At 49.6% G+C, this 15,502-nt stretch overlaps 1 protein-coding gene and 1 long non-coding RNA gene across 7 annotated transcripts in view; one reads left to right on the top strand and one right to left on the bottom strand.

Annotated features, from left to right (window-relative positions):
* The window catches only part of PAX2 (paired box 2), a 100,349-nt gene extending 94,258 nt beyond the window's left edge, over positions 1-6,091 (bottom strand). For 2 of the 5 annotated variants that reach the window (XM_051981229.1, XM_051981228.1), the window contains exons 1-3: positions 5,744-6,091; positions 1,286-1,454; positions 141-338 (exon numbers count right to left, since the gene is read on the bottom strand). In XM_051981229.1, the coding sequence (XP_051837189.1) occupies positions 141-338; positions 1,286-1,454; positions 5,744-5,786 (410 nt within the window). In that variant the 5' untranslated portion in view covers positions 5,787-6,091. The remainder of the gene's footprint in view (positions 1-140; positions 339-1,285; positions 1,455-5,743) is intronic. The other 3 variants (XM_051981226.1, XM_051981225.1, XM_051981227.1) reach the window with 2 other exon arrangements.
* Positions 6,092-6,799: 708 nt separating this feature from the next.
* On the top strand, positions 6,800-10,893 carry LOC127551480 (uncharacterized). Of its 2 annotated transcripts, XR_007951098.1 has the most exons (5): positions 6,800-7,042; positions 7,506-7,793; positions 7,919-8,123; positions 8,773-8,857; positions 9,701-10,893. It is a non-coding gene; the product is annotated as an uncharacterized LOC127551480 (long non-coding RNA). The 2 variants fall into 2 exon arrangements; XR_007951099.1 differs by lacking the exon at positions 7,506-7,793 and having other exon boundaries at positions 6,805-7,042.
* The last annotated feature ends 4,609 nt before the right edge of the window (positions 10,894-15,502 follow it).

The raw sequence follows: 15,502 nt of genomic DNA, 5'->3' as shown, positions 1-15,502 counted from the left end.
AGGGCAGAGCGGATCGATCTGGCCCAGAAAGCAAGGGAAAGCTGAGGAGACGCCTTAGTCACCTGCATCCGACCCCGGCCCCTAAGAAAGCACCTTAGTAACCTGGGACCCTGGTCCGCCGATCGGGGGCGCTCTCTCACCTGTTGATGGAAGAGACGCTGGGCACTGTGTCGTTGTCGCAGATTCCTTCCGCCAACAGTCGGTCGCGTATCTCCCAGGCGAACATGGTCGGATTCTGCCGCTTGTATTCAGCGATCTTGTCCACTACTTTGGGTGTAGCCACCTTGGGCTTGGAGCCGCCGATCACCCCGGGTTTGATGCTGCCCGTTTCGTAGTACCTGTGATCGAGAAGTCCAGTACACTCAGGAGGCAGTGGGTGGTTTCCCTCAAGGGAACACAGACCAAAGCTCCAAGCTTCTCGACCCGTCCCTACCGCGGCTCCCCAACCTCAAGTCCCTGGAGCCACCCCAGTGCACTGAAGCCTCAGTGTCCTATCAGAGGAATCAAGTCAAAAAGCGTCTTGATTCTCCGGAATAGTATGAATCCCCCTAAAGAGGGAAGGAAAGGAGGATTTAGGAGAGCTCCCACGAAGGGCCTGTTTCTTTGGGAAGAGTGAAAATACTGGACCAGAGGATAAAAGAAGCTGACCTTCCCGTCCTTTCTCGGGGGACAACGGCTGGAGCCAGAGATACGGGAAGAGGCCAGAGTATCTGCGCTCCGCCAAGGGGGGAAATACCCATCGTTTACTCTGATTTAAGAGCGCTAAACCAGAAGGCGCCACCCTTCAATCTCTTATCCTATACCTTCTCCGATCTCCGGTAATCCAGTGCTGCAGCCAGAGCCCTTCGCTGGACTTCGGGGCTTTTTGCCTCTGAGGGGTCCGCTTTTGCCATCTCCCTCTATTTTTCCTAGCCTTTAGCTAAGGGCGCACTCACTCAGTATAAGCACCCCAATTTTTTAGAGGCTTGAGGTCTGATGAGAAAGTCCCTGAAGTGCAAACAAGGGCTGCACTCATCCTATCCTCCCTTCTCTTCCACTTTTCACCATTCCCAGACAATGAGGGAAAGAGTCGAGGCTCCAGGGCCAACTTTCACCAGTGTACCTTTTTCTTTTTGAGTGGAACTTGTCCCAGGGCAGGATGAGGGGTCACCCACTCCCAGACCCTGTTTCTCTGCGAATGGGGAAATTTTTCTTTCCAGAAAATTCAGCCTAAAGGCAAGGAGGGGAAAGAAAGGAACCTCCAAAAGATCGCTTTGAGCAGATCGGGATTCAGGATAGCCCTTACCTGCCCAGAATCTTGCTGACACAGCCGTGGCTGACCCGCAGTTGCCGAGAGATGTCACAAGGCCGTACTCCCTGGTGGGCGAGCTCCACAATACGCTGCCGCACCACATCTGGCAGGGGCCGTCCATTCACAAACACCCCCCCGAGCTGGTTGACACCCCCGTGCCCTGCTGGGGAGAGAGAAGAAAAAACACAACGCCCCACACACAGCAGAGACAGGCCGTTAGTCAGGGACAGCGGGCAGGCCAGACCCGACGGTGGGAGCGGGAGGACAAGGGATGCTGGGAACCAGCGCTAGACCGAAGGGACTAGGTTCTGAACCCGGACTGAGAGAAAAGGCTGAGGAAAGGAAAGAGGGGGTGGGAGGAACTGAAAAAGGGATAAGGAGATAGAAGAGGAAATGAATGAAAAGGGAAAGGGGAGAGAAGAATCAGACAAAAGATAAACAAGGAAGGAGATAGAAAAATGCAGAGCAAAAACATATAGAATGAAATGTGGTTTCAAAGAAGGTAGGATAAGAAAGAAAAAGAAGAGGCTTGAAAGAGAGAAAGTAAAAAAAGAAAAAATGAAAAGAAAGAAAAAGAGATAGAAGGAAAAGAATGAGACGGGAAATAAATATGCGAGAAAGGAAACAATTAAAAATCTGAAAGATAAAAATGAGGAGAATGGATGAGAAGAAGAAAGACAGGGAAAGGAGAAAAGGGGAAAGAACATAGGATGGAAAGAGGAAACAGAAAGGAAGAGGGGAAGCAAAGGAAGGAGAGGAAGGAAGGGAAAGGGACAGAACAGGATGATGTTCCTGGAATGTTGAAGGAGAAGAGGATCAGAGAACCAGCCCAAGAGAGAAAGGAAGAGAATAGAGATAGGAAGAAAAACGAAGGAAGGGAATGGAATGAGTGGGGAGACATAAAAAGATAGGAAGAAGAAGGAGGGATGGAGCGGCAGAGAAATAGGTATTCAAGATCATAATCGGGACAAGGAAGGGACTAATTTCTTCTGTGGTAAGAAGAGAAGGAGAAGTTTTTTGGGAATGGAGGCAGAGGGGAGAAGAAGGCTAATCTTTCTAAGATCAGAGCCCCAGACCTTAGGGAACAAGGGTCTGTGATCCAAGGTTACTTAGATTCATATAACGAATAAGGCAGGAAAACGAACTGAATAGTGAGTGGTGCGGCAGTATCTCGCTGAACCCAACACTTTCTCCCGGCTATATTGCTCTTAGCCTTTCCTCTTTTTCTATTTCCCTGATTTTTTTTTCCTATTATTTTTTCTCTCCTTTCTTTTCTCTATTAACTTCATTCTTTTATTTTTTTCTCACTTAGTGTTTCTTTGTCCTCTTTGTTTTAGGGGCAGATAAAGTGCAAGAAATCCGTGGAGGAAAAAAATCAAAGCAAAACAAAACCAAGGAGAGGAGATGCGGGGGCTCAGGGGCGTTAAACTCTGTTCGAACCGCTCCACAGAGTAGCTTAGCTTTGCTCTTGCACCCCAAGAAAAAAAACTATCTCCCCACGAACCCGGCTGCCCTTGCTGAAATAACAGTCTGGTCTGGAAAAGGGCAAAGGATCATAGAAAACGCCCTGCGCGGCCCGCGGAGGCCTGGCTCACAAATCATTTGGCTCAAACCGAAGAGGAGAGAGGCCACTGATCGGTGTCGGGGCATTAATATGAAGGGACTGTCCTTCCCTGGAAAGAGAGGAAGGGTGGAATTTCAATCCCAGGTACCTACAGATATACACATTCAAACAGCAGCCCGGGTACCTGACCCAGACTGGAGGTTGGGGGAGGGGAGAAGGTAGCGACCAGAAGGGGCACTGAGTCCTCCACTTCCAAGCCCTTTCCCTAGCCTGCATGTCCTCCTAGAAATAAACAAATCAGAGCTAAGAAGCCAGCCGTGGCCAGACAGGTCTTGGCTCAGGATTCTTACAGCGGCAGCCCTAGATACTGGAGCTTGGGGCGGCTGACAACTTAAAGAGCTCACTGTTCTAAAATAGAGAAGTTTTTCAGGGGGAGCAGACATATTTGTACTTCCCAGTCTGTTTCCCGTTCCTCCACCTTCACTCTATTCCAATCCTACAACTACTCCGGCGCTGCCCCGTCCACCTGCCCGGATGAGCGCGAACAAGGAAGGGCAGGAGTCCGGGCTTCTCCCTGGAGAGAGAAGGCCGCTCTCTCCTAACTCCCTAGAATGTAATGGAGAAGAAGTGGGGCTCTCCCCTCTCGAACCTTCTCCACCTACAAGAACCCAGCTCCGGTTCGGTCCCTGCCATCAAACCTACTCCAACCTAGACCATCAATAATTCAGGCCCCGAGAGAACTCGCGTTACCGACTTGAAAAGACGGCAGCTGCGGGCAGATTAGAGATGAATAATTCAGCCTTCTCGGGCTTTGGGCCCGGCCTGGCCCCTCCGGCCCAATCTGAGGGGTGATGGGGTGTGGGAAAGGAAAGAATGGGAGATCGGAGTTGCGACCTAGACTAGCTGTGAGCTCGGAGTCCGGCAGGAGGAGAGCGGGGCCTCGGGCCGCGCCGGAGCCCGAGCCCGAGCCCGAGCCCGCTCCCGCACAGATTCCAGCTCCGACTCCGGCTGGCTAGCCCAGGGCTGCATTGCTCTACGCTCTCACTTGTCCTTCGCTACCCCTACCCCACATCGGTGCCCAATTTCTGCATCCATTCATCTGGTTTTGAAAGCCGCGTCAGTGGTCACTGCTTGTTCCTGCGAGAGCTAGCCGAGGACGTAAGAAACCGCAGCCGCCCGGGAGAGCGGTAGAGCAGGCGAGCGAGCAGCCAGCCGGAGACGTTTAGGGAGCTAGACTTCGATGAGCTTCCCAAAGGGGTTCAGTTTTACGGTCTGGGCTCAGGGAGAACTGGGGCTGTCCCCAGACTCGTAGCTCTCGACTTCGTTTGACTTGTAATTATTAGGAGGGAGGCAAGAAAATGTTTTATTTCGGAGGTTTTGTAAAAATCTGTCGTTAAGCTCTAAATGTCTATTTAGAGAAATCGGCTATTTCTTCTGTTCAATTATCCTTGGTAGAGAACCAAGCCAAGTCTAAAAAGTTTCCCTGTGAAAAGTTGCAAATTATCCTTAATTATTAAGCTCCTGAGGCGACGAGTTTCCTATCTGAAATATTGCTTCTCTTAAAATACTTACAAAATTATTTCAATTGTTTTCCAAGCTGAAGATGAATAAGATTTCGGACTTCATTAAATCAATTTCTTCCTTTTTACTCTCCTTATTTCTTTATTTTTCATATATTATATCGTATCTTATTTTCCTGGTCTTTCTTTTCTCATTCCCCTTCTCTTTTTTTTATTTTTTATTTTCGTTTCCTCACACGCATTCGATATTTCCTTTCAATTGTCATTTGCTGTCCTTTTGTTCTTTCCTCATAATTTTCCTTCCTTTCCCTTTTCCCTTCTCTCACCCCTGCAGAAACTGCAGGAAGACTCGGTCAGAACTGCCCAGTTACCTGGGCTTTCGGCTTTGGCCCTTCTGCTCCGCGGCCCTGAGAGGGCTCTACTCTTTCTAGAGCCGATCCACAATTTCCCTCAGAAACCCTCTTTGTTTTTAAAGCAGATCCCATGGGGATTAACAAGACATTTTACTCCCTACCACTACCGCCACCAAAATCGGAACGGACAGCACAGGAAAAACGAAGGGAAGAGACAGTGAAGGGAAAGGAGGAAGAAGGGAAGGAAGGAAAGAGAAAGGAAGGAACGAGAAGGGAAGACAAGAAAGAGAAAGGAAGAGAAAGAAAGGGAAAGGAAGAGAAAGGGAAGAACAGGAGAGGAAAGAAAATAAAGAGAAGGGAAGGGAATGTTTAAAACAAACAAACAAGAATTGCTCAGGCTAGGGTTGGAGAGCCCTGAGCTGGTGAGAGCAATGATGGGAAGGGGCCACCCGCAGGCGGATTCACCTCGGATTAGGGCTCTGCCCTTTCACTGTTGCTCCCTGCGCCAGGGGTCCCTCCTGAGTCTCCCTGATGTCCCGGACTCCACAGAGAGAAAGAAAGAAACGGAAGGATGCCCTGCCCCAGTTCCCCTCCCTCGGCTACCGGAGCAGAAAGGGGTCGCCGAGGGAGTGGTAGCGGCAGAAAGCCAGGCTAGATAAGGAAGAGAGGGCTGGGGCAGACCTGTCTGCCTTCGAAGGGAGCAGGTGGAAGGGGTGGGATGTAGCTATGAAGGGACGCAGGGGATGGAAGGATGAAAAGAGTAGGGAGAGGTTAAAGGAGGAAAGAGACAAGAGAAGGACAGAAAGAGAAGGTATAAGGAAGATTTTTTTTTTAAAGGGAGAAAGCGGCAAAGGGACAAGTAAAAGGGGACAGCGGTCGGAGAGACTCCAAAGGGGAAGGAAAGGGAGGGGGATCGGTAAAGGGAAGGTAGTGGGGGGGTGAGAGTGGGGGCGGGGGCGATCCCGAGCCGCAGGGAGTGTGGAAAGGGGAGCAGGAGCTGGGCGCCGGTACTCACGGTGCATCGCGGAGAAGGGGTCTGCTTTGCAGTGCATATCCATGGGGAGGCAGAGGAGCGGGAGCAGCGCGGCCGCCGCCGCCGTGTCGCCTCGCAAACTCAACTTCAGGACTTGAGGAAAAAAGGGAGGGACGGTGGAGAGGCGAGAACGGGCCGATCTGCCGCGGGTCAGCCAAGCGAAAGGGGGGGGGGGGAACCTGGCGGGGGCGGGGGCTGGGGAGAGGGAGGGGAACTGGGGGCTGCTACACTCGGCAGAGAGGACGCCTCTGCCCCGACCTGCAGCAGCCGCCGCCGCAGCACTCGCCACAACTTTCTGCCACTGCGTGGGATGTCGGGGCAGGGGACTGACCGTTCAGCAGAGTGCCCCCGGGGCAGTGACGCCGACCGGGGGGCACCGGGGTCTCATGGCCAGTGCGGCGGCGGCGACTGAGGCAGTGGGAGGGGGCCGTGCTCAGAACCCCCTAAACCCAGTCATTTAAAGAGACGGCAGTTGTAAAGGACTCAGGGTGGGGGAGGCCAGGTGGCCCGAGTGAGCGGGCCGGGGAGTGGGACCGCTTCAAGTCCCGGGAGTTGGTGAAGTTGGCAGAGAAGTAGCAATCCCCGGGATGTCCGAGAGCCTGAGGGAAGGGTTGGAGGGAGAACTGGGCCCCCGCCCCCAGGAAAAAAAAAAAAAAAAAGCAGGCGCACGCTCGTAGCGGCTGGGAGCGAAGCTGGAGCTGGAGCCAGAGCCGGTGTCCGCAGCCCTGTCCCCAGGTGGGATGCGGCTGCGAAGAGGCTTGGCCCAAGTCTGGAGCCTCGGCTCCCGGTGTGTGTCTCTCTAAAAGCTGCAAAGCCCCCTCCAGATCTCCCTCCCCCTCCCCACGCCGGGAGATGGATGACTTGTCAGACAAAGGCAATAGATTCCACCACTCTGTGATTCGCCAGCGCCGGAGCCCCGAGCCTGGGCGAGGAGGGCCCCGCGCCTGTCACTCCGGCGGCGGCGGCGGCGGTGAGGGGAGGCGAGGGGAGGGGAGGGGAGGGTAGAGAGAAGGAGGGAGGAAGGAGGGAGGGAAGAAGGGAGGGAGGGAGGGGTGCGGAGAGGGGGGGAAGCTGTGGTGAGAACTGGGGGAGCCGAGGATTAAAACTACAGAGAGAAACGAAACTCGCCGATAAGATAAACGTTAGATAAGGATAAAGAAGGGACCGGGCTAATGAATATTCAGGCAACAGCGGAGGGGCTGTGGAGCGCATTGCGCTCGGCTCTTCCGGACCTACGTTCCCAACTCATCGAGTCCCGAGTCTCGGCCTCTCCAACAGGCAGTGAGTGTCGTTAGTGCGGCTGCTGGCTCATTTCTCCTTAGGCTATAGCAGCACCATCCCCTTCCTCACTTTCCTCTGTTCCTTCCTCCTTTCCTTTTCTCTCCGTTTTTCTCTTCCTTGTCTTCTACCCCCTTCAACTTGCTTTCACAATCTCCAGATTCGAAACTCAATTGATGAACCCTCAGCCATTCGCTGAGACTCGTTCTCTCGGTCCCTGAGCTGGCACCCCTAGAGTGGCAATCAGACGGTTCTAGACCCAACTAGTTACAGCTGTGCAAGACTTGCTCCCACGCTAGGTATTTTCCCCCGTCCCCATGATCACTCCTTCCCATCTCTGGCAGCTCCAAGACTTAGTTCAGAGCAAGACTGACCACCTCGAGTAAACTGCCTCAATGTGACCCAAATCAAAGACAAGAAAACACTAAGAGTTTCTGTCAGCTCCGTTTGCATTTCTATTTCTAAGGGAGCGGGTTTCAGAAGAATGTGGGCGGCTGTACAGAGCTGGCAGCTAAGGAAACGGGGGATAACTAAGTCTCTCCCCGGGTGGAGTGAAGAGCCGGCCGCAAAGCAAGGCAAGGGGAGCTCTGTACAGCCTCTTTTTCGGAGCTCGGCAGCGGGCACTGCAGCAAAGCCGAGTACACCGGAGGAAAAACGACATATCCTTGGCTTCCGAGCAATCTCTCCCCAACCTCCTTTCCTCGGATCTATTTCACCCGCACTAGGCAGCAGAGGTCCCTTTGTCTCCTAACTGGTTAAGTACAGAATATCTGAGAGATCTTTATGAAATATTTCCCCTCGTCTCATAAATCATCTTGGCACTTCAGCTGATGTTTTAACTCTCTCTCCTTCCCTCCCTCCCTCCCCCCATTCCTTTAGATCTCTGAAAGGGCAGATTTTGCAGAGGTCCACGGTAGGATCTCCCTCTGCCTCTGGGAGTGGGGCTATAGGGTTGGACAGTAATCACCACCGTGTCTGCCTAAGAACATCCTGACAGAAAAAGTTCTGGGCACTGAGGCAGTCACCCAGAAGACCTCACCCTGTTTCTCCAGTGGATGTTGCGGTGTTGGCAACTCCCATCTGAGTAAGTGGAGTCTGGACCGACTCACGTCATAAGCCTGTTTTTTTTATTTCCCAAGGAGACTTCTAGTTTTTCCTCTCTCTGGGTCCCCCCCTCACCCCCCACAGAATGGTCTTCAAACATTCCTCTAGGTTGGCCCTCTCTAACCTCTGGGAAAGTTCTAGGATGAAAGCGGCTGCCCATCATCAACGCCCACTCAACTTCAGGCACCTCCTAAAGAAAAGAAGGCTATCTTGGGCCTGAGGTTTCAGGGGCAGAGTCCAGGGTCAGTCTCTTCCACAGAAAACCTGCAGGTGGCGCTCCTGGGTTTACTTTGGCCTCAACCCCACCAACACACACCGGCTTTCGGGGAGAAGGGAAACAGTAAAGAAGACAGTTTAGAGGAACTAGAAGACATTCTGCCCCTCCCACCCTAAAGTGGGAACTGGCCTTGGTGTCGGTTTTAGAGGGAAGTAGGATTTTGAACGACTAGGAGAAAACTGGCAACAATCCCTTCACCTCTTCTTGGGATCCTCTCCAATCATTCAGGGCCTCTTTGCTATCAAGCTGCCAGCCTACAGTAAAAGGGCAGTGGTTAGGGTTATCTGTGCCAGGGTGTGGAGGCCCAATTTTAAGTCTAAAATTCACTGGCATTTCTTTAATTCTTATTCAGAAACTGAAGTTCTTGGATAATGTGAAGAATATGGGACTCTTCCCAGGGTGGAATTCACACAGCAGCCAAATAAATATATCCGTGTGTAAGTTCATATTCACACAATGAGAATGTATATTCATGATGGTGTTTGCACATAGAAAGACTTATTCACACACAACACTTAGTGTTTGAAAACTATAAATACTAACAAACATGCTCTGAGTCTGGTAGGAACTTACAAAAATAGGGAAAAACAAGCAAGCAGAGACATACTTGTTGCCCCCAAAGTCCTTCCCCTTCTTCAATTGTCCTTTGCAAACTTTCTTTGCATATCCTCTTCAACTTTCTTCAAAAAGTTGGTTTCTTTCCCCCATAGGCTCTGCTCAGGCAGCTTAGCAAAAAATCACTGAAAAAACTTGAAAATAAGTGAAAGTTGGTTTTCTTCGCTATTGCTATGGTAAAGGACCCTGCTTGAAAAGTTTCTTTTTAGGTCTCTTTTATTTTTTTCTTTTTTACCCTCTTCTTCTGGTTAAGATGAATGAGGGTGAAAAAATAAAACTAAAAGCAAGGAGGGAGAGATAAGAAGAAAAAAAAAGGAAGTAAAAGAATGGAGGGAGGAGGGAAGAAAGGAAGAAAGGGGAGAAGAAAGAAAGAAGGAAAGAAAGAAAAAAGGAAGGAAGGAGAGAAAGAAAGGAAGGAAGGAAAAAAGGAAGGAAGGAGAGAAAGAAAGGAAGGAAGAAAGAAAGAAAGAAAGAAAGAAAGAAAGAAAGAAAGAAAGAAAGAAAGAAAGAAAGAAAGAAAGAAAGAAAGAAAGAAAGAAAGAAAGAAAGAAAGAAAGAAAGAAAAACAATCCAACCCCAAACACCACCGGGGCTCCGACCTGTCAGGGTTGGTTGCTTTTCCCCTCCGCCTCTAAATGAACCTTTTCTCTCTTGTGTTTTCAAAGCGGCCCCTCCACCCCCCAACCTAGGGGCATTTACACTTCAAACAAGGCGCCCGCCTCCCTGCGGAAATTTAAAGGAAAATAAACTTTTGGGGAGTTGCTCTGATACCGATCTCGGGATTTGCTTCATTAGCCGCCTCTCTGCATCTGATCTGTCCAATAAATCTTCCTTGTGGATCTCGGCTCTGACTCTTTCCCCTCTCCTCCTTCCTTAGGCACTCCTGACTTCTCCCTCCCTCTTAGAACAGGCAGTTTGGTTAGATATGATCCAGGCCCCCTCCAACCTGCTCTTCTCCAGTACCCTGTCTTCACTCGGAACATGGAGGCCTCAAGGGCTGGAGCCCCAGGTGTTTACTTTAGGTTGGGTGACATGCCTGTCCACGATCTTATTGCTGGATTTGGGCTACAAAAATATGTGCTTGGTATTGAGCTACAAAGGTGTGGGTAGTACCACATGGGATGCTACGGAAAGGTTGTCTAGGTGTATGTGTGTACATATATATGTGAAAGGTAGAACCTTAAGTGCGACTTGCATATCTATTGATTCCAGACCAGTTTTATTGCTGCATATACACATGCACCATCTTCTTGCTATCTATATCTATATCAACATCAACATCTATATCTATATATTTTCCTGTCCTTTTGCACATGTCCCAGTGGTTGCTTGGGAAAGAACTTCAGAGAAGACTAAGGTTATTCCGTTCTGTTTTGGCGAGAGCTCTTGTGCTCTCCACCCATCACTAGGGCTTTCAGAATCTCAGGCTGGGACTTTGATGGAAGGAGAAATGGAAGCCAGTGCCTTTAGAAAGGGAGTTGAAGTGTTGAAGGTTTCCCCTTCTTTCCTTGGATCTTATCACCGCGCACGGGCCTGAGGGTCGAGGGTTGTGTCCCGGGAGGCCGAGAGTGTCCGGATCCTACAGCTGTAGCCCCTGCATAATGCAAGAGAATCTCACCCTCGCCCCTCCCCCGCCAGTAGCCCCGCCGCCTCCTGCCTTCCTCCTTACTTCCCTCCCTCCACCTCCCGGAGCGCAGCAAGGGGAGCTGGGGCTGGGGCTCTGAGGGAGGGGATTAGAAATTCCGAAATTAAATGTATCTCCCCAGGAAATGCTCCCCACAGCGCGGACCAAATTAAACGCATTAAAGTTCAGAAAAAGCTGTTTAGAACCAAGGGGGGAAAAACTAGTCCAAGGGGAAGAAAAAGAGAACGAGGAGGAGGAGGAAAGGGGAGGGGGAAATAAGGGGAGAGAAAGAAAGAGAAAGAGAGAGAGAGAGAGAGAGAGAGAACGCTTTGCTCAATGACGGATCCCCTTCTTTCCCTAGTTAAGCTGACTGGAAATGGGGCTCCCAAAGTTAGCATGAAAACACAAACACACATTCAGATATTTACACACGGAGACACACGAGGGCACACATTCACAAGTCCTCAAACATTCAAACCCAGATTAAGGCACAGTTGCTCCCTGACACTGCAGCTCTTTCCCATCTCAACCCAGCCCAGCCCAGCCCAGCCCCACTCTTCCTCCTTTTCTCCCCCTGCCCCTCCCCCTCCCCTTCCTAGCCCTCTGGTCACGTTGGAGGATGGGTTTTTTTTTTTTTTGGAAGAGCTTCTGGTACAATATGGAGCACCATGGGCTGCAATTTCACACTCCACAGCACATTTCCCCTAAAGCTACTTTCTTTTTTTTTTCATCTAAGACCCCCTAATTTCTGCTTCTCTCGCTCCCTCGCTCTCTCCCTCCCTCCCCTTCTCTCTCTCCTTTCTGCTTTTGTCCCTAATATTTGGGCTCCTTGTTGGAGGCCCAGGAGGCTGTCCCTCTTCCCTCTTTTCTTTCCACCCCCCCCCCCCTTCCCCGCCCCCTACTGCTTCAAGCATTTCTCTGCCTGGTCTGTTTGTCCTGCTGAGCCTTGAGCACGTGCTTGGCCCTTTATCCTTACCGCCCCCCTTTAACCCTGAGCTCCTTTTCACTAACAGCCTCTGCCCAGTGATGCAGCCTGGCCGGCCTTTCTCAGTCCCTTAGAGGGGGTAGCGACAATTTGAGACATCTGGCCACCAAAGCAGCCTCTTTTAGGCTGGCTGGAAGGGCTGAAGCCACCGTGTGCTGCTCTACTGGCAGCTTGTGATGAGATCCAAAGTGGGCTGAGCAAGTGTACAGCCCGTAGTGACCACAAGGCCAACCCACAACAGGGTAAGTGAGCAGCACCTACTGGTTGGGACTAGTTGGACTGAGGGTAGCTGTGGAGCTGGTAATCTTCTGCTTTTCATGATATGAATAATCAATTCCATCAGAGATTAGGGTCCTGATGGCTTAGTGAGGATGACCCAAGGAGGTCCCTCGGAATAAGTGTGTCGTGCCTATACATTCATATACATACATCAGACAAAAATGAGTGCCCACATGGAGGGAGCCTACGGTTTCCAAACCACATGTATTGGTCAATGCAGACCTCGGATACATCCCTATGGAGGTCTCTGCCTCCCAGTTTAACCTGAGGAATACCTGGGTAATGTCCATCTTTCCTTCATCTCCCTCTGGTCCCAAGGGGTGAGAGAAAAGGCAGGAGTTGTGGCCATGCCTATAGGGCTGAGGCTGTAGGTTTTCACAAAGGCTGATACAATCTGCAGGCTTCCAGAGGTTCCTTCATCTTTTGCCTGCGATTTCCCCTGTAGTTTTCTTTATTTCTCTCTTTTTCCTAATATTTCCTAACACTATTCCGATTGGTCAGTTTTCTTTTACTGTGTCCTCACTGTTTCTTCCCCCTTGTCCAGCTTTCAGTGCGGCTTTCCTTCACAACAACACAACTGCTAGTGGAGCAGTCAACTCCTCTGCAGCTTCCCCCTCCCCGCCCCCCCTCTCCCAGACACACACCCCTTCTCTCCCCAGCAGTAAGGTTAATTATGGCCTTTGGTATTGTCCCCTCCCCAGGCCAGCTCGGGGAGATCGCCTGGAGAGCTAGCCTATGGGAGGGAGGTAAGGTGGAATGAAAAAGGGTATGGGATGAGGTTTGAAAAATGAGAAATCCTGTTCCTCCCTGCCAGTCAGCTCCCTTCTCCAAACAAAGGAAAAGAGAGGCACAAACCCAGAAGCCAGACCTGACCAGAGCACTGAGTTTGGATGAGGTGTTTCTGGAGGTTTGCTACTGGGAAGCCCATTGGTCAGAAACGAGGCTGGGGAAGAAAGGGAAAGTGAGGAGGAGCCGCAGGGAAGGTGAGGGAAAGGGAAGATATAACTGGAAAGTAGAGAGAAGAGAATTGGGTGTGGACTAGGGAACCCCAGAGTATGTTGAAGGCACCTGTCTCTTTGGAAGAGCTAAAGAGGTTGTTTTGGATAGCTGAGAGCTTCCTAACCAGGCAGTTGGACCATCAGTCAGGGAGAAAGCATCAGAGCAAGGAGTTGGGACTAGGGATGTTGGTTAAGATATAATGATTAACCGTCCCCCTCCCCAGTCAGTTTTGAATCCTCAGTACTGAATGATACGGTATAGAGGAGGGAGTGTGGTGATAGAAGTAGGGATGTCTCTGACACTGTTGTTCCTGGCCACCTCAGAGATCAGAGGGGTGAGAGGGAGGGAGTGCTAAGCAAAAGGGGCACGAAGCCCTAGGAAGGGGAGGGGCTGAAGTGGAGAGGGGGGTGTGCAACAACAGATGCACAGTAGAAAAGAGTGAGGGAAATAGTGAGAGAGCCGGATTTACAGACGAGGGAAGAAGAAGAAAAGAGACAAAAAGAGGGAGAGGCACACACAGAGGTGGAATTCCTAAAAGAAAAAAAAAAGACCAATGATTGGAAAAGGGGGTGGGTGGAGGAACAGAGGCAGGACAGGAACTGAGTTTTCTTAGAGTTATGATGAGATACCAGATCTACTCTCTCTCAGCCAGCCTCCTCCCCCTTTTCCTTCCTAGACACTCTGAGGAAAGCAGGAGGATAATGAGAGTCTGAGAGACTGCAAGGATGGGATGAGGGTAGTAAGAGAGAGGGGCAGAGAGATTGGTAAAAACGAAGCAAAGCAGAAATAATGACAGCGACAGGGATCGAACCAAAAAGATTAAAACGGAAAGAAAGAGGTTCAAGGTACCAAAAAGGGGAAGGGGGAGAAATAAAGGTGAGACACAGAGTTAGAGAAAGAGTAAGGAGTAAAATGAAAAACATCAGGAAGAAAGGGAATCTCTGTTGACCAACATAGGTCTGTATATTATCCCTTTTTTCTGTCTCTTTCCCCCTTCCTGAGGCGGAAAAACAAATGTCTTTAGCCCCAGCTGAGAGTGCATGTTTATGTTGCTGGATCTCCTAATGCTTTGTATGGTGTTTACTGACGATGGTGAGTGTACAGTTCAGAAGTATATTTGTATGTGTAGTGGGAGGAAAAGGAGAAAATACGGAAAACGTAATCTTGAGAGATATCTAGTTGGGAAGGTTCTTAAGAGTCTTTAAATTGTAGTGTCTGTTTTTCAGTCTGAATTCTGCCGTCAAGTTCAAATCTTGCCCCCTAACATGAACTTGAAACATGAGTAAAATGAATCCATGTAGATATAGGCAAAATCACTTAATGTCTAATATTTTTTTATTTTTTTAAATATTTTTTTAAAAAATTAATCGTTCTTCAAGAATCATCACCCAATTCCTAACTTGGTTGCTCCTAGAAAAGAGAGGGTACAAAGTAAATGTAGGAGCAGTTTCTCCTTTCTCCCAATAAGGCAGCTTCTATTCCCTCTCATCTCTGAATCTAGAAAAGCTAGATTTTTTCCTGAAAACTAATTACTATGAATATTATTCCTCATTTTCCATTTCTGATTCAACCAGGATGAACTTTCGATGTATTTTAATATATATCTTAATAGGGTGTCTTTTGGTGGGATGAGGAAGGGATGAGAATCAAGGTCTATGTTTGTTCAACTCAGATATTAGTCACACACACAAAAAAAAAAACTCAAAACAAACAGTACTCACTGGATTCTCCCTTTGTCCCCTGACTTTTACGGGGAGGCTTGGTTACAAGGAAGGGAGGAAAGAGACTGAGGAAGTGTCTCCTCCAGCAATGATGCCAATCAATCCTTTTTGTCAGTATTGCAATTATACTATCTAGCAAACCAAACTCCCGTGGTTTCGAGGCCTTAAGGGACCAGGATGGTGGAGTCAGGCTGAATCCAAGTGTCCTTGGCCAAAGAGTACGATCTTCCTAGATCCTTCCCCATAAGACAGGAAAAAGACGGGCGAAGGTGAAGAGGATGAGATGTCGAGAGAGGAAGAGAATGGGGATAAGAAAATAAGAGAGACTCAGGAAGAGAGTGAAAGAAGATAAGTAGGAATAAAAGGAAAAGGGATGAGAAAGGGACACTTGAGAAAAAGCAGAGGGGAAGAAGTGGGAGTGGCAATAGGAGAACAGAGAGGGGAATTTTCAAATTAATATTTTAATATTTAATTATGTGAAAATAAGCGGCGAGGCACTGAAAATGCACCTGGTGAAAACGAAATCTTTTCCCCCCCAACCTTCCACAGTTTATTCATCCACTCCCTCGTTTGTTACAGTTTGCTTTTAGAAGCAATAGGCTCAGTAAAACTCAAATAAAACCCGTATCCTTCGGAAACCCCGCTTGAACGCCATCGCCCGGGGTTTCGCAGGGTTTGTTGAGGTGTGTCTTTTATCATACTGAATTAGCAGAATACAGAGGCGCACAGTCTAGGGCCTTGGGAAGTGGGGTCCAGTTGGAGAAACGCCAAAGACTGGCGTGGCTCTATGGCTAGCCCTACTGTGTTGTAGGAGAAGAGGAAAAAAGAAAAGTATGTGTAGGGGGCGGGGACAGGAGGA

The sequence above is a fragment of the Antechinus flavipes genome, chromosome 2, assembly GCF_016432865.1.
Source record: "Antechinus flavipes isolate AdamAnt ecotype Samford, QLD, Australia chromosome 2, AdamAnt_v2, whole genome shotgun sequence".
Lineage (NCBI taxonomy): Eukaryota > Metazoa > Chordata > Mammalia > Dasyuromorphia > Dasyuridae > Antechinus > Antechinus flavipes.
This window is presented reverse-complemented; position numbering and strand designations above follow the sequence as displayed.